This window comes from Mesoplodon densirostris, chromosome 5, assembly GCF_025265405.1.
Source record: "Mesoplodon densirostris isolate mMesDen1 chromosome 5, mMesDen1 primary haplotype, whole genome shotgun sequence".
In the NCBI taxonomy this organism is placed as follows: Eukaryota; Metazoa; Chordata; class Mammalia; order Artiodactyla; family Ziphiidae; genus Mesoplodon; species Mesoplodon densirostris.
Window position 1 is genome coordinate 69859803 of NC_082665.1, and position 22145 is coordinate 69881947.

A 22145-nucleotide genomic window follows, 5' to 3' on the forward strand; every position below is an offset into this window, starting at 1 on the left:
CCAAGACACATGAAAAAGTTTATGAAAATTGAAGACATGTTAGGCCACAAAGGAAGTTTCAGAAATTCTAAAGCGTCATTCTTAAAAAAAAAAAAAATCAGAATATAAATGCCAAAAGTTTAGAAATCAAGAGAAGATAGCTAATAAATACATTTTAGAAACTAATTGAAATACAGATTAAAGAGCCAATAATCTACAGAAAATAATGGAGTTTATCAAAGTTCAGTATGCGAAAATCAATTGCATTTCTTGACTTTAGCAACAAAAATGTAAAATTATAATTTTCAGAAAGATAAAATTAATAAGAGCAACAGAAATATAAATTTCTCAAATATTAATCGAATAAAGTATGTGCAAGACCTTTGTAAATGAAATTATAAAACTGTATTAGGACCTTAAAAAGAACTAAATGAATTGAGAGGTGCCATGTTCACGAATAGGAGAATTCAGAATTGTACATTTCTCTTTTTTCCCAACTGATCTATAGATTCAGTGCAATGACGATCAAAATCTTAATTTTTTCCCTAACTTGAAAAATTACTCCTAAATTTTATGTACAAGAGCAAAGGGCTAAGAATAAGCAAAAACACTCCTGAAGAAGAACAAAGTGGGAAATTTGAATTAAGATGGCATATTATTAGCACAGAATAGACAAACAGATCAATAAAATAGAGTCCACAAAAAGACCCACATGTTTATAGAACTTTGACATATGACAGTGCTGGCACAGAGAATCTCTGTGTGGGGTTGGAGGGAGAAAAGATTTTTCAGTAAATTATACAGCAATAATTATTATCTGTATGAAAAAATTGAAAGTAGCCCTGTCCCTTACTCTGCCTCACACAGTTCCAGGTGGACTACAGACTTGAATGGTAAAGGCAAAACTATAAACATTTGGAAGACATATAGGAGAAGATCTTTATGACTTTGGAGTAGAGAATAAAATCTTTAAAAAGACAAAAGCACAAACCATGAAAGAAATGATTGATAATTTTTTAGTGAAAGAATCCTTAAAGTGAAAGAACAAAAGAAAATATTTTCAGTGTATATAATGGATAAAAGATTAATATCCAGAACATATAAAGAACTACAATAGCCCAACAGAAAAATGGGCAAAAGACTTGAACATACTTAACCTCATTACACTATGATAATTGGGGAAATGCAAATTAAAATGACAAGATACCATTTCACACCATCACATTCACTTTTTTTTTAATCTGACAATATCAAGCAGGATATGAGATAACAGGGACTCATCCACTATTGGTGAGGGTGTGAATTAGTATAACTACCTTGGAGAACAATTTGGCACAGTCTTGTAAAGATGAAGATAGGAAGACAAAGCCCCATGAAAAGCAATTCTATTCCTAGTTTTATACTCCTGAGGAATTCTTGTACCATGGTATCAGGAGATAATCTACAAAAATGTTCATTGCACTGTTTGTAATAGCAAAAATACAGGAATAAAACACGATGTTCATCAATAGTAGAATGGATGAATAAATTGTAGTATATTCATGTGATGGAACACCATACAGCAGTGAACATGATTCAGCTGCAGCTATACACAACAACACAATCAAAAACTGGACAAATAAGCAGTATATTGTTTAAAGAGATAAACTTCAAGGTAATGATATATTTAAAAATCAAGACAGTAGTTACTCTGAAGGGACAGGGAATTCCCTGGTGGTCCAGTGGTTAGGACTCAGCGCTTTCACTGCAGTGGCCCAGGGTCAATCCCTGGTGGGGGAACTAAGATCCCTCAAGCAGCCCTGCACAGCCAAAAAATTAAAAAATGAAGGGAGGAACACAAAGAGAGCTTCAGAGATACAGTAACTTTTTTCTTTCTTAAACTGGGTAGTGAGAACACTGGTGTTTGTTGTGTTATTCTTTATGCTTTACAAATTTTGTATATATTTTTAAACTATGCAAAATTTATTTTTAGAATTTGAAAAAATTAAATCATATTAGAAATAAAAATATTTAGATTTAAACAATAATGAAGGCATTGTATAACTTGATAGAACAAAACTTATGATTTCCAGCTATGTGCATAATACATGCCTGGCACTGCTCCAACCACTGGGGCTATAACAGACAAAAAAATCTTGCCTTTTTGGAACTTCCATTCTATTTGGAGAAGAGAGATGATAAATAAAATCACTTCTAAATATTACAGTGTAGAAAAAGGTGATATGTATCATGGAGAGAAACAAAGGAGAATAGGAAATGTTTAGGAGGAGGGAGAAGAAAGGCCTCAGTGAGAAGATGGAATTCAGCAAAGAGAGATGGGGATGTGAGCCATGTAGCTATCTGGGGAAAGAGTATTCCAGACAGAGGGAACAGCAAGAGCAAGAGCTCTCCAGTGGGTGGAGAGACTACAAGCCAATGTGCCTGGAGTTGTGTAAGCAAGGGCAACAGGAATTCTGTTGGCTGTTATGAGGACGTTGGCCTTTACGTTAGTCGAAATGGTGAGAGATTAGGGATTTGGGGGCAGAGGAGGGAAGTGATTTGTCTTTTTAAACAGAATCTCTTTGCCTATTGTGTTGACTGAAGGAGGCAAATACAAGGAGACCAGTTTGGAGTGTATTGCAATGACCCGGCACAGAGCAGTTAGTGGTATGGACCAGGGTAGTAGTGTAGGATAGGTGCAAAGTGCTCATATTCTGGATTTATTTTGAAGAATTTACTGACTGATCAGGTGTGGGGTATGAAAGCAAAAGAAAAGGAGACAAATAGTGTTCCATTTTTGTCTTGGCAACTGGAAGGATGGAGTTATCATGAAATGAAGTAGAGATGACTGTAGACAATCAGACTGGAAGGGAAATATCAGGAACTCAGTTTTGCAATGTTAACTTTCAAGATGTCTTTTGGAGTGGATATGTATAGTAAGCAGGCAGATATATGGGTCCAGAGGTCAGGGCAGAGATCTAAACTAGACATTTACATTTGGGAGTCATTGAGATAGAGAGGGTATTTAAAGCCATGAGATCTTACCTAGATGATGAGTCTACGTGAAGATACAGAAGGTCTATGAACTTATTCCCAGGCATCCCAACATAAGAAGTTGAAGAATTAAGGGGGAACCTACAAAGGAGTCTCAAAAGGAGTGGCCAGAGAGATGGGGAGAACCATGGTCTGATACCATAGCAGTATTATTGACCTTGAAAAAGTAATTTCAGTGGAAAGATAGGAATGAAAGCTTGATTGAAATGGGTTCAAGAGAAAATAGGAGGAGAGGAATTGGAGCAAGGAATATAAACAACTCTTGAATTTTTCTACAAAGGTGGAAATAAATGTCTTACATAGAGGGGGAAGTGGGGTCAAGAGAAGTCTTTAAAAAAAAAAAGGCAGAATGTTTATATGCTGATGGCAGTGATCCAGAACAGACAGAAAAATTTGTGTAGGAGAGAGGGCTAGAACAAAGTCCTTGAGTAGACAAGAGTAGGATGGGATCTAATTCACAAGAGAAGGGATTGTCCTTAGATAGGAATGTAGACATTCTTCTACAGACTCTATAGGGAAGAAGAGTATATGAGTACAGGTGCTTCTGTGCAGTAGATATGGTAGTGTAAGCTTGTGGAAGTTCTCACCTGATTGCTCCTATTTTCTCTGTGAAATAGGAAACTAGGTAATCAGCTGAGAGTGAAGATGGTGGGAAAAGTGTTGGAGGTTTGAAGAAAGAGTAGGAATTGTGAAATAGTCATCCAAGAGCATGGGAGAATGAACAGGCCAAGGAAGTATATTATGATTGCTGGCAGCGTTCACTTTGAGGTTCATAGTCATGAATTTGAAGCAAGAGTAGTTATTTTAGTAGATATTATTGATACTTTGCCCAGATTCTCTTGCATTCCTTTCTACTGTTTCCATGCACACCCTGGTTTGGTGGCTTCTGCTTCCAGTAACCAGAACCTATGGCTCTTTTAGAGACTGTTCTTGCCTACTGGAGCCTCTTTTGCCCTGAATGTTGTAGTGCCTAAGATGGCACTGGAATGGAGGTACTAGTGGGAATGAAAGAAAGGAAATTATGATCAGACATAGAAATGCTTAAAAAATAGGATAATGCAGTGCTTGAGTTGTTGTTATTGATAAGGTATAGGGTGTGTCCCATAGAATGAGTGACAGTTCTCTTGGATATATACCTAGAAGTGAAATTGCTAGATCATATGGCAGCTGTATCTTCAATAAGAAGCTTTTAGTTTTCCTTTTATATTTCACCTGGGTCATTTACCATCATAAAACGCCAGTGCTTCATATATGACTGCATTATCAAAAATGCATCCAATCAGACATTTGGCATTAAAAAATGTCTTTGTAAGGTTCATTGCACCTTGACTCTTTGGAGCATCACAAATAATTTGTCCCATGTCAAGACAGACAACACAGCTTGAAGTGGTCCCATTTCCTGACCATTGTGGCAATGATCTCCACTTTCCTATGCTAAAAGGCACCCCCCACACAGGATTAGATGGTGCCAAGATGATTGCTGGGGAGGATGGGTCTGGCTTATCAGAGTTAGAAGTAGACACTGGACGGACTGCTGCATTCAATCTGGACTACTCTTGTTCTTTGCAGATGGAGGTGGAGGCCTAGGGAGAAACTTCAGGAAAAAAAATGTTTTTAACTTTCCCCTATTACCTGTTACCTCAGGGATTAATTCGTCTTTTTTTTTTAGTTTAGGGCCTCTCTTTCATGCAGTTGAATTATTTAAAAGCTGTGTAAATGAAGATATAGATTGAATAATTTTGGTAGCTGGAGTGTATTTCCTTAGTTCACATGAGAATTTCTGTTCACAGGGCAGAGAAAGCCAGTGCCCTGGTGTCTGTGAGTCACCTGGGGCACTGTTGCACTTCCTGGCCCAGATATCCACTCTAGGACCTTGCTTATCAGAATTCCCTCTTTAGAGAGCTGTACTTGGAGTTCTCTCTCCAATGACAGATGTTGGAATACCAATCCAGCTGTTCCAGCATCCTTTAATTAATTTTCTGACTGATCACCTACAATCTCTTCTCCCAGCCTTTCTTTGCTTAGATCTAGACATTGTTCTAGGTGCACTTCTGATAAAACTCATGATTTGCAGGTAGGAAGTGTGGTCTCCTCTACCTGTGTAGGTTGTAGATTCTCCAGCTGCCACTGTGTTACCATCTGCTGTATATCATCCAAAAGCTCATGTTCTTAGCTGCTGATAGCACCCCTCTTGGCATTCCCCCATTGAAATGGGTTCATTTTCATTTTGTGTTTTCTTTTGAAATTTCAGCAGGATTTGGGGAAAAGGAAAAATATATCTTTGTTATTGACCTTTTCTCTACTCTTATCTAGATCAGGACAGTCCAATCCAACCTTTTATCTCCAGAAGGGCTTTCAAGCATATGTACTCAGAAAAAAACCACCTGGCTCACTTCTTCCTAAAGCACATAAGGTATGGTATACAAACGCAATGATAAATTCCTTGTTGACTAATAAATGCATTTTATACACACAAAACAATTTAAATTGCTTTTAAAAATAATCACAATTATTAAATATAGAAAATGCATTTTATTTCTTAGATGAAAATTTCACTTTAATTGTATCCCCCCTTTTAGTTTTTATTAAGGATTTGAGTTTGAAATCTGAGGCTGTGTTTCGGCTGTTAATCCTGAGCAATATCCAGTCCTCTTATGGATTTGATTCCTTCCTATACAATTAGCTAGAAACACAGTCACCCAGTAGATATTTTCAGTGCTACTCATTTATAGATATTTTGTACTTTGGTTAAATTATGTTTTAAAAAGCACATTATTAGGGCTTCCCTGGTGGCGTAGCGGTTGAGAGTCCGCCTGCCGATGCAGGGGACACGGGTTCATGCCTCGATCTGGGAAGATCCCACATGCCGCGGAGCGGCTGGGCCCGTGAGCCATGGCCGCTGAGCCTGCGTGTCCGGAGCCTGTGCTCCGCAACGGGAGAGGCCACAACAGTGAGAGGCCCGCATATCGCAAAAAAAAAAAAAAAAGAAAAAAAAGCACATTATTATATCTTATAACAATATATACTCACTGAATACTTTAATATATTTGATATGACAATTCCCTGATCTTTTGGTGATAAAAATAAATATTTAAATAATCATTTTTGTATTATTTTCTAAATTGACAGTGAGAATTATAAAAGATTTTTGTTGAAAACTGACTCTGTTTTCAGAAAAACAGATATTATCTATGGATTTTTAGAGAAGAGAACATTAAAAGCATGATGCATATTTTGAATATTATTATAATCATGTATAACAGGTGCTTCCCAGGCCCAGATGACTAGAGATGGGCCATTGAAGGGGGGTTTAATATCACAGTAATGGAAAACGCAGATTTTGACCTTCTTGGTCCTGTATCATATTCCCAGAGAATGAAGTGACTTGGATGCTTAAGATAGAAGAAGTTTAGTAACTTTTATTAAGCCTCAACACTGCATGGCTGAAGGAAAATCCCCACTTGTAGGGAGAGATTTATGCCCCAATAAATAGCTGGGTTTGTCTCCTCTTGATAACGACCTAGATGTCTGGAAGACATCAGAACATAACATAATGCTTTCCACCCAAGGATCTGGAGTACTTTTGTTTCAACTTCCTTCACTTTTTCCAAATCTGCATTGGATAAAAGCAGTGTTCCCACACTGCCATCCACTTTATGACCAGCCTCCACCACTCTACTCCACCCCCCTTTCCCAGCACCAGGTGGTTATAAACACTTCTTTCTAGAGCCATTGGCACCACTGGCTGCTCTCACCTTGGTTATGGGTTTAGTCACTTCCCTGCTGTAGTTATTGCAGCAGTACCTGCTTTATCCCTGTTGTGAAAGTGAGCTTCATGGTTTCTTCTCCTTAGAAGTGGTCAGCCACCACTGCCTGAGTCTGGGGAAATGGACTTTGCAGGCAGATGAGTTGGCATCAGAGTTCTGCAGTAAGCTGTGTCCCTGGGTCCTGAGTGATAAGCCTGTATATCTGTCCTGGTTAAGGAAGCCCTTTTCTTCTCTTTTATTTGGACTCCTGCTTCAGTACCAGCTTGCTTCTCATTGCCTTCTTACCCAGTAGTTATCTTGAGCTCCATGGCAGCCCTGGGTACCAGGAAGGATCCCCACACCCCTGCCTTGGAAACAAGTTCCTCCATTGATCTCCCGAAGGAGTGGGTGTGTTTCCTTTCTACCAGCACCCACTGGCCTTCCCCAGCGCTCTGTAGTTGACTGTGCCCAGAGTGTTGGAATAGAGAGCCCCCATGGGAAACTGGAGTTGGGGGGTTGGGGGGTTGGGGAGCGAAAGCAAGAGTGAGCCAGCAAGCAGGGAACTGGTAAGAAAAAAAAGGGATGTTTTTATGATGATACATGTGAAATATTGTGGTCTGGAAATGTCACCTTCATATTATCAGAGTTAGGAATAAGCCCCATGCACATGCCTATCCTTTTAGCCTAATTAAATGACCAATTTTTAGTGCTGGCCTAATTTATAATTGTAATAATCCCACTAAGATGACTTTATTTTGTTAAAGCAATTATTTTTTTTGAATTTTATTTTATTCTTTTATACAGAAGGTTTTTATTAGTCATCCATTTTATACACATCAGTGTATACATATCAATCCCAATCTCCCAATTCATCACACCAGCACCCCCACTCCCCGCTGTTTTCCCCCCTTGGTGTCCATACATTTGTTCTCTACATCTGTGTCTCTATTTCTGCCCTGCAAACCGGTTCATCTGTACCATTTTTCTAAGTTCCACATATATGCGTTAATATACGATATTTGTTTTTCTCTTTCTGACTTACTTCACTCTGTATGACAGTCTCCAGATTCATCCACATCTCTACAAATGACCCAATTTCATTCCTTTCTATGGCTGAGTAATATTCCATTGCATATATGTACCACATCTTCTTTATCCATTTGTCCGTCAATGGGCATTTAGGTTGCTTCCATGACCTGGCTATTGTAAATACCACAGCAATGAATATTAGGGTGCATGTGTCTTTTTGAATTATAGTTTTCTCCAGGTATATGCCCAGTAGTAGGATTCCTGGGTCATATGGTAATTCTATTTTTAGTTTTTTAAGGAACCTCCATACTGTTCTTCATAGTGGCTGTATCAATTTACATTCCCACAAACAGTGCAAGAGGGTTCCCTTTTCTTCACACCCTCTCCAGCATTTGTTGTTTGTAGATTTTTTGATGATACCCATTCTTACTGGTGTGAGGTGATACCTCATTGTAGTTTTGATTTGCATTTCTCTAATAATTAGTGATGTTGAGCAGCTTTTCATGTGCGTCTTGGCCATCTGTATGTCCTCTTTGGAGAAATGTCTATTTAGGTCTTCTGCCCATTTTTTGATTGGGTTGTTTGTTTTTTTAATATTGAGCTGCATGTACTGTTTATATATTTTGGAGATTAATCCTTTGTCCATTGATTCACTTGCAAATGTTTTCTCCCATTCTGAGGGTTGTCTTTTCATCTTGTTTGTAGTTTCCTTTGCTTTGCAAAAGTTTTTAAGTTTCATTAGGTCCCATTTGTTTATTTTTGTTTTTATTTCCATTACTCTAGGAGGTGGATCCAAAAAGATCTTGCTGTTATTTATGTCAAAGAGTGTTCTTCCTATGTTTTCCTCTAAGAGTTTTATAGTGGCTGGTCTTACATTTAGGTCTCTAATCCATTTTGAGTTTATTTTTGTGTATGGTGTTAGGGAGTGTTCTAATTTCATTCTTTTACAAGTAGCTGTCCAGTTTTACCAGCACCACTTATTGAAGAGATGGTCTTTTCTCCATAGTATGTTCTTGCCTCCTTTGTCTTAGATTAGTTGACCATAGGTGCGTGGGTTTATCTCTGGGATTTCTATCCTAGTCCATTGATCTATATTTCTGTTTTTGTGCCAGTACCATATTGTGTTCACTACTGTAGCTTTGTAGTATAGTCTGAAGTCAGGGAGCCTGATTCTTCCAGCTCTGTTTCTTTCCCTCAAGACTGCTTTGGCTATTGGGGTCTTTTGTGTCTCCATACAAATTTTAAGATTTTTTTTGTTCTAGCCCTGCATAAAATGCCATTGGTAATTTGATAGGGATTGCACTGAATCTGTAGATTGCTTTGGGTAGTATAGTCATTTTCACAATGTTGATTCTTCCAATCCAAGAACATGGTATATCTCTCCATCTGTTGATATCATCTTTAATTTCTTTCACAAGTGTCTTATAGTTTTCTGCCTAAGGGTTTTTTGTCTCCCTAGGTAGGTTTATTCCTAGGTATTTTATTCTTTTTGTTGCAGTGGTAAATGGGAGTATTTCCTTAATTTCTCTTTCAGATTTTTCATCATTAGTGTATAGGAATGCAAGAGATTTCTGTGCATTAATTTTGTGTCTTGCAACTTTACCAAATTCATTGATTACCTCTAGTAGTTTTCTGGTGGCATCTTTAGGATTCGCTATGTATAGTATCATGTCATCTGCAAACAGTGACAGTTTAGCTTCTTCTTTACCAATTTGTATTCCTTTTAGTTCTTTTTCTTCTCTGGTTGCCATGGCTAGGACTTCCAAAACTATATTGAATAATAGTGGTGAGAGTGGACATCCTTGTCTTCTTCCTCATCTTAGAGGAAATGCTTTCAGTTTCTCACCATTGATGTTTGCTGTGGGTTTGTCATATATGGCCTTTATTATGTTGAGGTAGTTTCCTTCTATGCCCATTTTCTGGAGAGTTTTTTTCATAAATGGGTGTTGAATTTTGTCAAAAGCTTTTACTGCATCTATTGAGATGATCATATGGTTTTTCTCCTTCAATTTGTTAATATGGTATATCACATTGATTGATTTGCATATACTGAAGAATCCTTGCATTCCTGGAATAAACCCCACTTGGTGTATGATACTTTTAATGTGCTGTTGGATTCTGTTTGCTAGTATTTTGTTGAGGATTTTTGCATCTGTGTTCATCAGTGATACTGGCCTGCAGTTTTCTTTCTTTGTGACATCCTTGTCTGGTTTTGGTATCAAGGTGATGGTGGCCTCGTAGAATGAGTTTGGGAGTATTCCTCCCTCTGCTGTATTTTTGAAGAGTTTGAGAAGGATAGGTGTTAGGTCTTCTCTAAATGTTTGACAGAATTTGCCTGTGAAGCCATCTGATCCTGGGCTTTTATTTGTTGGAAGATTTTTAATCACAGTTTCAATTTCAGTGCTTGTGATTGGTCTGTTCGTATTTTCTATTTATTTCTGATTCAGTCTTGGCAGGTTGTGCATTTCTAAGAATTTGTCCATTTCTTCCAGATTGTCCATTTTATTGGCATAGAGATGCTTGTAGTAATCTCTCATGATCCTTTGTATTTCTGCGGTGTCAGTTGTTACCTCTCCTTTTTCATTTCTAATTCTATTGATTTGAGTCTTCTCCCCTTTTTTCTTCATGAGTCTGGCTAATGGTTTATCAATTTTGTTTATCTTCTCAAAGAACCAGCTTTTAGTTTTATTGATCTTTGCTATCGTTTCCTTCATTTCTTTTTCATTTATTTCTGATCTGATTTTTATGATTTTTTTCCTTCTGCTAACTTTGGGGGTTTTTTGTTCTTCTTTCTCTAATTGCTTTAGGTGCAAGGTTAGGTTGTTTATTCGAGATGTTTCCTTTTCTTAAGGTAGGATTGTATTGCTATAAAGTTCCCTCTTAGAACTGCTTTTGCTGCATCCCATAGGTTTTGGGTTGTTGTGTCTCCATTGTCATTTGTTTCTAGGTATTTTTTAATTTCCTCTTTGATTTCTTCAGCAATCACTTCGTTATTGAGTAGTGTATTGTTTAGCCTCCATGTGTTTGTATTTTTTACAGATCTTTTCCTTTAATTGATATCTAGTCTCATAGCGCTGTGGTTGGAAAAGGTACTTGATACAATTTCAATTTTCTTAAATTTACCAAGGCTTGATGTGTGACCCAAGATATGATCTATCCTGGAGAATGTTCCATGAGCACTTGAGAAAAATGTGTATTCTGTTGTTTTTGGATGGAATGTCCTATAAATGTCAATTAAGTCCATCTTGTTTAATGTATCATTTAAAGCTTGTGTTTCCTTATTTATTTTCATTTTGGATGATCTGTCCATTGGTGAAAGTGGGGTGTTAAAGTCCCCTACTATGAATGTGTTACTGTTGATTTCCCCTTTATGGCTGTTAGTATTTGCCTTATGTATTGAGGTGCTCCTATGTTGGGTGCATAAATATTTACAATTGTTATATCTTCTTCTCGGATCAATCCCTTGATCATTATGTAGTGTCCTTCTTTGTCTCTTCTAATAGTCTTAATTTTAAAGTCTATTTTGTCTGATATGAGAATTGCTACTCCAGCTTTCTTTTGATTTCCATTTGCATGGAATATCTTTTTCCATTCCCTTACTTTCAGTTTGTATGTGTCTCTAGGTCTGAAGTGGGTCTCTTGTAGACAGCATATACATGGGTCTTGTTTTTGTATCCATTCAGTCAATGTGTGTCCTTTGGTGGGAGCATTTAGTCCATTTACATTTAAGGTAATTATCAATATGTATGTTCCTATTCCCATTTTCTTAATTGTTTTGGGTTCGTTATTGTAGGTCTTTTCCTTCTGTTGTGTTTCTTGCCTAGAGAAGTTCCTTTAGCATTTGTTGTAAAGCTGGTTTGGTGGTGCTGTACTCTCTCAGCTTTTGCTTGTCTGTAAAGGTTTTAATTTTTCCATCAAATCTGAATGAGATCCTTGCTGGGTAGAGTAATCTTGTTTGCAGGTTTTTCTCCTTCATCATTTTAAATATGTCCTGCCAGTCCTTTCTGGCTTGCAGAGTTTCTGCTGAAACATCAGCTGTTAACCTTATGGGGATTCCCTTGTGTGTTATTTGTTGTTTTTCCCTTGCTGCTTTTAATATTTTTTCTTTGTATTTAATTTTTGACAGTTTGATTAATATGTGTCTTGGCATATTTCTCCTTGGATTTATGCTGAATGGGACTCTCTGTGCTTCCTGGACTTGATTAACTATTTCCTTTCCCATATTAGGGAAGTTTTCAACTATAATCTCTTCAAATATGTTCTCAGTCCTTTTCTTTTTCTCTTCTTCTTCTGGGACCCCTATAATTTGAATGTTGGTGCATTTGATGTTGTCCCAGAGGTCTCTGAGACTGTCCTCAGTTCTTTTCATTCTTTCTTCTTTATTCTTCTCTGCAGTAGTTATTTCCACTAGTTTATCTTCCAGGTCACTTATCCGTTCTTCTGCCTCAGTTATTCTGCTATTGATCCCATCTAGAGTATTTTTTATTTCATTTATTGTGTTGTTCATCATTCCTTGTTTCATCTTTAGTTCTTCTATGTCCTTGTTAAATGTTTCTTGCATTTTCTCTATTCTATTTCCAAGATTTTGGATCATCTTTACTATCATTATTCTGAATTCTTTTTCAGGTAGACTGCCTATTTCCTCTTCATTTGTTAGTTCTGATGGGTTTTTTTCTTGCTCCTCATCTGCTGTGTGTTTTTCTTCTCATTTTGCTTGTATTACTGTGTTTTTTTTCTCCCTTTTGCAGGCTGCAGGTTCGTATTTCCCGTTGTTTTTGGTGTCTGTCCCCAGTGGCTAAAGTTGGTTCAGTGGGCTGTGTAGGCTTCCTGGTGGAGGGGACTAGTGCCTGTGTTCTGGTGGATGAGGCTAGATCTTGTCTTTCTTGTGGGCAGATCCACATCTGGTGGTGTGTTTTGGGGTGTCTGTGGACTTATTATGATTTTAGGCAGCCTCTCAGCTAATGGAAGGTGTTGTGTTCCTGTCTTGCTAGTTGTTTGGCCTAGGGTGTCCAGCACTGTAGCTTGCTGGTCGTTGAGTGAAGCTGGGTGCTGGTGTTGAGATGGAGATCTCTGGGAGATTTTCGCCATTTTATATTATGTGGAGCTGGGAGGTCTCTTGTGGACCAGTGTCCTGAAATTTTCTCTCCCACCTCAGAGGCACAGCACTGACTCCTGGCTGCAGCACCAAGAGCCTTTCATCCACACGGCTCAGAATAAAAGGGAGAAAAAATAGAAAGAAAGAATTAGTAAAAGTCGAAAGAAAGAAAGAAAGAAAACAAAGAAAGAAAAAGAAAGAAAGAGAGAGAGAGGGAGGGAGGGAGGAAGGAAAGGAGGGAAGGAAGGAAAAAAGAAAGAAGGAAAGAAGATAAAGTAAAATAAATTAAAGAAAAGAAAATAACGTTATAAAAAATAATAATTATTAAGAAAAGAATAAAAGGATGGATAGAACCCTAGGACAAATGGTGGGTGTAAAGCTATACAGACAAAATCTCACACAGGAGTATACACGTACACACTCAGAAAAAGAGGAAAAGGGGAAAAAATCATAAATCTTGCTCTCAAAGTCCACCTCCTCAATTTGGGATGATTCGTTGTCTAAAGGAGGGAAGGAAGGAAGGAAAGAAGGAAGGAAGGGAGGGAGGGAGGGAGGAAGGAAAGAAAGAAAGATAAAGTAAAATAAAATAAAGTAAGATAAAATAAAGTTATTAAAATAAAAAATAATTATTAAGAAAAAAATTAAATTAAAAAACGGATAGAACCTTAAGACAAATGGTGGAAGCAAACCTATACAGACAAAATCTCACATAGAAGCATACACATACACACTCACCAAAAGAGGAAAAGGGGAAAAAATCATAAATCTTGCTCTCCAAGTCCACCTGCTCAATTTGGGATGATTCCTTGTCTATTCAGGTATTCCACAGATGCAGGGTACATGAAGTTGATTGTGGAGCTTTAATCTGCTGCTTCTGAGGCTGCTGGAAGCGATTTCCCTTTCACTTCTTTGTTCTCACAGCTCCCGGGGCTCAGCTTTGGATTTGGCTCCACTTCTGCGTGTAGGTCGCTGGAGCTCTTTGCTCAGACAGGACAGGGTTAAAGGAATAGTTGCTTCGGGGACTCTGGCCCACTCAGGCCGGGGGGACCGAGGGGTATGGAGTGCGGGGCGAGCCTGCGGCAGCAGAGGCTGGCGTGATGTTGCACCAGCCTGAGGCGCGCCGTGCATTCTCCCAGAGAAGTTGTCCCTGGATCCCGGGAACCTGGCAGTGGTGGGCTGCACAGGCTCCCCGGAAGGAGGGTGTGGATAGTGACCTGTGCTCGCACACAGGCTTCCTGGTGGCGGCAGCAGCAGCCTTAGCGTCTCATGCCCGTCTCTGGGGTCCACGCTTTTAGCCGCGGCTCACGCCTCTCTCTGGAGCTCCTTTAAGCAGCGCTCTTAATCCCCTCTCCTCAAGCAGCAGGAAACAAAGAGGGAAGAAAATGTCTCTTGCCTCTTCGGCAGCTCCAGACTTTTCCCCGTACTCCCTCCCGGCTAGCTGTGGTGCACTAACCCCCTGCAGGCTGTGTTCACGCCACCAACCCCAGTCCTCTCCCTGCGCTCCGACCGAAGCCCGAGCCTCAGCTCCCAGCCCCGGCCTGCCCCGGCGGGTGAGCAGACAAGCCTCTCGGGCTGGTGAGTGCCGGTCGGCACCGATCCTCTGTGCGGGAATCTCTCCGCTCTGCCCTCCGCACCCCTGTCGCTGCACTCTCCTCCGCGGCTCCGAAGCTTTCCGCCTCCGCCACCCACAGTCTCTGCCCGCGAAGGGGCTTCCCAGTGTGTGGAAACCTTTCCTCCTTCACAGCTCCCTCCCACTGGTGCAGGTCCCGTCCCTATCCTTTTGTCTCTGTTTATTCTTTTTTCTCTTGCCCTACCCAGGTACGTGGGGAGTTTCTTGCCTTTTGGGAAGTCTGAGGTCTTCTGCCAGCGTTCAGTAGGTGTTCTGTAGGAGTTGTTCCACGTGTAGATGTATTGCTGGTGTATCTGTGGGGAGGAAGGTGATCTCCGCGTCTTACTCTTCTGCCATCTTCCCCGGAAGTCTGTTGGAAGATTTTTAATCACAGTTTCATTGTCATTACTTGTGACTGGTCTGCTCTTATTTTCTATTCCTTCCTGGTTCAGTCTTGGATGGTTATACCTTTCTAAGAATTTGTCCATTTCTTCCAGGTGGTCCATTTTATTGGCATAGAGTTGCTTGTAGTAGTCTCTTAGGATGTAGTAGTCTCTTAGTATTTCTGTGGTGTCTGTTGTAAATTCTCCTTTTTTCATTTCTAATTTTATTGATTTGAGTCCTCTCCCTCTTTTTCTTGATGAGTCTGGCTAATGGTTTATCAATTTTGTTTATCTTCTCAAAGAATGAGCTTTTAGTTTTATTGATCTTTGCTATTGTTTTCTTTGTTTCTATTTCATTTATTTCTGCTCTGATCTTTATGATTTCTTTCCTTCAGCTAACTTTGGGTTTTGTTTGTTCTTCTTTCTCTAGTACCTTTAGGTGTAAGGTTAGATTGTTTATTTGAGATTTTTCTTGTTTCTTGAGGTAGGCTTCTACTGCTATAAACTTCCCTCTTAGAACTGCTTTTGCTGCATCCCATAGGTTTGGATCGTCATGTTTTCATTGTCATTTGTCTCTAGGTATTTTTTGATTTCCTCTTTGATTTCCTCAGTGGTCTCTTGGTTATTTAGTAACGTATTGTTTAGCCTCCATGTGTTTGTGCTTTTTACATTTTTCTCCCTGTAATTGATTTCTAATCTCATAGCATTGTGGTCAGAAAAGATGCTTGATATGATTTCAATTTTTTAAAACTTACTGAGGCTGGATTTGTGACCCAGGATGTGATCTATCCTGGTGAATGTTCCATGTGCACTTGAGAAGAAATTGTAATCTGCATTTTTGGATGGAATGTCCTATAAATATCAATTAAATCTATCTGATCTATTGTGTCATTTAAAGCTTGTGTTTCCTTATTAATTTTCTGTTTGGATGATCTGTCCATTGGTGTGAGGTGCTAAAGTTCCCCATTATTATTTTGTTACTGTCAATTTCCTCTTTTAGAGATGTTAGCAGTTGCCTTATGTATTGAGGTGCTCCTATGTTGGGTGCATATATATTTATAATTGTTATATCTTCTTCTTGGATTGATCCCTTGATCATTATGTAGTGTCCTTCCTTGTCTCTTGTAACATTCTTTATTTTAAAGTCTATTTTATCTGATATGAGTATTGTTACTCCAGCTTTCTTTTGATTTCCATTTGCATGGAATATCTTTTCCCATCCCCTCACTTTCAGTCTGTATGTGTCCCTAGGTCTGAAGTGGGTCTCTTGTTCACAGCATATATGTGGGTCTTATTTTTGTATCCATTCATCAAGCCTGTGTCTTTTGGTTGGAGCATTTAATCCATTCATGTTTAAGGTAATTATCGATATGTATGTTCATATTACCATTTTCTTAGCTGTTTTGGGTTTGTTTTTGTAGGTCCTTTTCTTCTCTTGTGTGTCCCACTTAGAGAAGTTCCCTTAGCATTTGTTTTAGAGCTGGTTTGGTGGTGCAGAATTCTCTTAGCTTTTGCTTGTCTGTAAAGCTTTTGATTTCTCTATAGAATCTGGATGAGATCCTTGCCAGGTAGAGTAATCTTGGTTGTACATTCTCCCCTTTCATCACTTAAAGTATATTATGCCAGTCCCTTCTGGCTTGTAGAGTTTCTGCTGAGAAATCAGCTGTTAACCTTATGGGAGTTCCCTTATGTGTTGTTTGTCATTTCTCCCTTGCTGCTTTCAATAATTTTTCTTTGTCTTTAATTTTTGCCAATTTGATTACTATGTGTCTTGGCGTGTTTCTCCTTGGGTTTATCCTCTATGTGACTCTCTGCACTTCCTGGACTTGGATGGCTATTTCCTTCCCATGTTAGGGAGGTTTTTGACTATAATCTCTTCAAATATTTTCTCTAGTGCTTTCTCTCTCTCTTCTCCTTCTGGGACCCCTATAATGCGAATGTTGTTGCGTTTAATGTTGTCTCAGATGTCTCTTAGGCTGTCTTCATTTCTTTTCATTCTTTTTTCTTTATTCTGTTCCACAGCAGTGAATTCCTCCATTCTGTCTTCCAGGTCACTTATCCGTTCTTCTGTCTGAGTTATTCTGCTATTGATTCCTTCTAGTGTATTTTTCATTTCAGTTATTGTTTGTTCTTTTATTCTTCTAGATCTTTGTTAAACATTTCTTGCAATTTCTCAATCTTTGCCTCCATTCTTTTTCCAAGGTCCTGGATCATCTTCACTATCGTTATTCTGAATTCTTTTTCCGGCAGGTTGCCTATCTCCACTTCATTTAGTTGTTTTTCTGGGGTTTTATCTTGTTCCTTCATCTGGTACATAGCCCTCTGCCTTTTCATCTTGTCTATCTTTCTGTGAATGTGGTTTTTGTTCTACAGGCTGCAGGATTGTAATTCCTCTTGCTTCTTCTGTCTGCCATCTGGTGGATGAGGCTATCTAAGAGGCTTGTGCAAGTTTCCTGATTGGAGGGACTGGTGGTGGGTAGAGCTGGGTGTTGCTCTGGTGGGCAAAGCTCAGTAAAACTTTAATCCACTTGTCTGATGATGGATGGGACTGGGTTCCCTCCCTATTGGTTGTTTGGCCTGAGGTGACCCAACACTGGAACCTACCCAGGCTCTTTGGTGGGGCTAATTGCAGACTCTGGGAGTGCTCACGCCAAAGGGTACCTCCCAGAACTTCTGTTTCCAGTAACACACAGGCACCCCCCACCTCTGCAGGAGACTCTCCAGCACTAGCAGGCTGGTCTGATTCAGTCTCCTATGTGGTCACAGCTCCTTCCCCTGCGTCCCAATGAGGACTCTACATTGTGTGTGCCCTCCAAGAGTGGAGTCTCTGTTTCCCCCAGTCCTATTGAAGTCCTGCAATCAAATCCCACTAGCCTTCAAAGTCTGATTCTCTAGGAATTCCTCCTCCCATTGCCAGACCCCCAGATTGGGAAGCCTGACGTGGGGCTCAGAACCTTCACTCCAGTGGGTAGACTTCTGTGGTATAAGTGTTCTCCAGTTTGTGAGTCACCCACCCAGCAGTTATGGGATTTGAATTTATCGTGATTACGCCCCTCCTACCGTCTCACTGTGGCTTCTCCTTTGTCTTTGGATGTGGGGTATCTTTTTTGGTGAGTTCCAGTGTCTTCCTGTCAATGATTGTTCAGCAGTTAGTTGTGATTCTGGTGTTCTTGTAAGAGGGAGTGAGAGCACGTCCTTCTACTCCACCATCTTGAACCAATCTTTCACACTAAGACTTTTAAGGAAAATACTAAGGAAATTATTATCCTCTGGCTTATTTGTTGATACTGGTTTAAAATTAATTTCTATCCTTAATGTTAGCTCACAAGTAATTATTAAATTTCTGTATTTCTGATTTTTAATTATCTATCATCCTATTTAGATTGATAGAGAATTTAAAGTCCAGAAAACTTTGTTTTCAATTGGATTCCCCGTTCCCAAACCTTTATTGTACTGCAGTGATGCTTGTGTCATTGGAACAGAATTTTATGTGATGGAACATGTACAGGTAAATTAACACTTAATTGTACTTTTTGTTGCTTTTATTTTTAATTGTGAAATTAGATGTTAATAAATGATAGTATATTAGTCTACATTGCAGGTAATTAGTTTGCTTTGCAAGGGCTTAAACTTTTTTCTTTTTCTTAAAACAACAGAAATTTATTCTCTCTGTTCTGGAGGCTAGAAGTTTGAAACCAAGGTGTCAGCAAGATTGGTTCTCTATGGAAGTTTTGTTTTGTTTTTGTTTTTGTTTTTGTTTTTTTAATTTTTTTATTAAGATATAGTTGATGCACAATATTATATAAGTTACAGGTGTATTACATAGTGATTCACAATTTTTAAAGGTTATACTGCACTTACAGTTATTATAAAATACTGGCTCTATTCCCTGTGTTGTATTAAACTTTCATTTTATTTTGAGCACACACCGTTTGAGCGGATTGAAGTAAACTAGGAAAAAATTTAGTAATTAGGGTGTATTGGCTTAGTCTTCCTCTAGGTGTCAGTAAAGAGCTATATGTAGTGGCAATAACTAAACCGTCCAAATAGGGGAAAAAACTACTCCAAATAGGACATCAATCCATTAAAAATAAATCCAAATTGTTTTAAGTTTGTTTTTTTTTTGGTAAGATGTTACTTTAGATTAGTTTTTGTCCTTTAAGTTCATCTTGGTGTATCCTTGTATTTTCCCTTTGGCATGTACACTCTTATGTTAAACATGTTTCACAAATGACAGTTTTTCTAGAGCAGTCTACAAAGAATTGGTTTTCGTTGTAAAACTGTATCCTGATCTTTTTTGTAGGCAACAGGGGATGATGACACAGCAAATAATTGGTATGAAAAGATTTATCTTGTTTTATATTATCTGTTGTAATTGCTTCCATAGGGCCGAATCTTTCGTGATTTCACAATTCCTGGAGTTAGCCCAGCAGAACGCTCAGCCATATACGTGGCCATGATAGAAACCTTGGCTCAGTTACATTCCTTGAATATACAGTCACTGCAGCTGGAAGGATATGGTAGAGGTGCTGGGTACTGCAAAAGACAGGTAATGCATCCACACAAACAGCTCCTTTTCTCAAGTTGTTGGAAATAATATTAGTTAAAATAAAAACCTATTATTTTATACTTTTCTAAAACTTGGCTATAACTTTTTATATCAGCTGTCAGATTGACTTGTTTTAAACATAAAATAATTTTATATTTTTATATCAGATTTTGTTCAGCAAAAGCTTCTGTAACAGCATGTACATAAATGCAGATTTAAAGCTGTTTCTATCACTTCATTTAATTTACCAATATATTTTCTATACAATTTTCCCTTTTTAAATTAGTTTAACAGATATTTATTAAGCATGAATGTATGTTTAATATGTGCTGAATACTGTGTTAAATATCAGGAAAATAGAATTAAGTTCTTCCCCTAAAGGAACTTATGGTCATTTTTGAGACATCTATACCTGAATCTCATTTACATGAGACTTGAAAATGGTGTAAAAGAGTATGTAATCTTGTAGTAAATTGTTTGGTACTCATCATGAAAACTGTTCCATTCAGAGGAGATATCAGTATGCCCTTGCTTAGGTTGGGGAAAGCTTCCCGGGAAAGATATGTCTTGTACTGTGTATTTAAGGAAGGATAAAATCTAGAGCAATAGGGAAGAGATGGTGAGCATTTCAAATGAAAGGAACAGCAAGACCAGATATGTATGGGGCTGTTTCCCTTTGTACATATGTCTTTTTGAGGGGGCAGAAGGGAGAGAAATGGGAACTAAGGTTTAGGGAATACTCGTTATGTGCCAGCACCCATGCTAGGTGAGTTGTTAGACCTAGTGTTTTTTAATCTTTGTAAGAACCCTAATACATAGCTATTACTACCCCCATTTTGCAGATGAGGAAACTGAGGCTTGCAGGTATTAAGTAATATACAAATAAGTGGCTTAGACATAATTTAAACCCAACCTTCTGTGACTCCAAAGATGAAGATCTTTACTGTACTAAATTGAACAGAGATACCTTAGAAAGTGGGGAGAGAGATATAAGTAGAATAATAATATTATTTCAGTTGATGGAGAACTTTGAGAATAGGTTGTCTTATTTGCATTCAATTCTAAGAACAATAAAAAAATCTTTGCATTTTTCATATCTGTAATATATTTTTGAAGATTCTTTAGAAAATTCTATGGGTAATAAGAAAGGGGATTAAAATGAAAAATAAAAATCTCCCTTCTTCTTCTAGTCCCCATATTACAGTTTTCAGGGATTACTTGTTTCTTGTGACCCTTCCAGAAATTTTCTATGTCTATTTTTTTTGGTATGTACGTATGTGTGTTTGTGTGTGTTCTTTTTTTTTTTCTCCTTCCACAAAATAGTTGCTGAATAAAGACTAGAACCCACGTCTCTTGATTCCTAGGCCAGTATTTTTTTTCCTGATAAAAGTCTAGGTAAGTAAAATGGAACTAGATGGAAGAGAAACTTAAATGTTGAAGTTTTCAGGCTGATATGAGTGTTTTAGGCTAATATGAGTATCACGGCATTTGTCCTGAGCATTTAACACTAAAACAAAATTTGATATAATTGAATTTTGTTTTAATTTTAGAATTGCTGAATCTTATATTCCACTTTCAGCTCTGTCATTTTTTTAAAATTTATATATCTTTAGGTATCAACCTGGACAAAGCAATATCAAGCTGCAGCTCATCAGGACATCCCTGCCATGAACCAACTATCTGACTGGCTAATGAAAAACTTGCCAGATAATGACAATGAAGAAAATTTGATTCATGGAGATTTCAAACTAGATAACATAGTTTTCCACCCTAAAGAGGTATTGGAAGCCCTGTTTATTAAAAATTGAGTATGTCTGATTTGGGACACACGTACTAAGTAGATGTTCCCCCAGAGCACTGAAGGAGCCCACTCCATCCCCATTCTTCCCCTATATTCAAAACTAACTTTATCACTCACAACTTTTAGAAATAAGTCCTGCAGATATTCTGGCATAGGTATCTGCCCACCTTAAAAGGCTGGGTCTAATCATCTAATTTACTACTTTAAAAGTATTTGGGAATTTACATGCATGTTGCTGTTTTCTTCAAAGAAATTTTTCAGCTACTAAATATATTTAGCTTATCCACGTTCTTGCTCTTTCTTCTGGTTCATTTTCATTTTTTTCCATATCTGATAAAGAATTTTTAATTTGATTATTATAAGCTCAGAGAGGACAGAATTCCAAAAGACTCTTTTGAGGCTTCAAAAGAATTTGTATGAGGTTAATGTAACCTTGCCCTGTGTAAATGTACACAGTGTAATCTTTATAAAGAGTACAAACAAATCAGAGCTATAACCCTCCTCCACTGAGCATAGTGAGGCCTGGGATTGGAGGAGTGTGGTGGGAATGAAGAAAGTACTTCAGTTCTCCTCTCTTTACCTGTATGCCTTTGGACAAGACATTTATTTGGCCCTTAGCATTCTGATATTGATGTGAATGATTTACAGTTCCCTGAATCTTCCTTCTTAGGAGAAAATTTTCTGGGTTCATTAGTTTTCTCAGAATGCTAAGATGTTTTAGGGCAGGAAGAGCTATTCTAAATTCATGTGCTAAGCTTCTGGGTTTCATGTTCTTTTCATACAGGAAGAGGACAGGAGGAAAATAACATTATAAATTGCATTGCTGTCATAATTCAAAGTACTGCTATATCAATTGAAAGTTCAAATATAATATAAAGACATACGAGCACATTCACCATCAAGACAGAAAATTTTTCATAG

At 38.2% G+C, this 22145-nt stretch overlaps 1 protein-coding gene across 6 annotated transcripts in view; it reads left to right on the forward strand.

The window, feature by feature from the left end:
* Positions 1–22145, forward strand: part of ACAD11 (acyl-CoA dehydrogenase family member 11) — a 104063-nt gene that overhangs the window by 1894 nt on the left and 80024 nt on the right. For all 6 annotated transcript variants that reach the window (XM_060099017.1, XM_060099019.1, XM_060099018.1 and 3 more), the window contains exons 2-5: positions 5326–5425; positions 18257–18382; positions 19262–19423; positions 21037–21201. In XM_060099017.1, coding sequence (XP_059955000.1) covers positions 5326–5425; positions 18257–18382; positions 19262–19423; positions 21037–21201 — 553 coding nt within the window. The remainder of the gene's footprint in view (positions 1–5325; positions 5426–18256; positions 18383–19261; positions 19424–21036; positions 21202–22145) is intronic.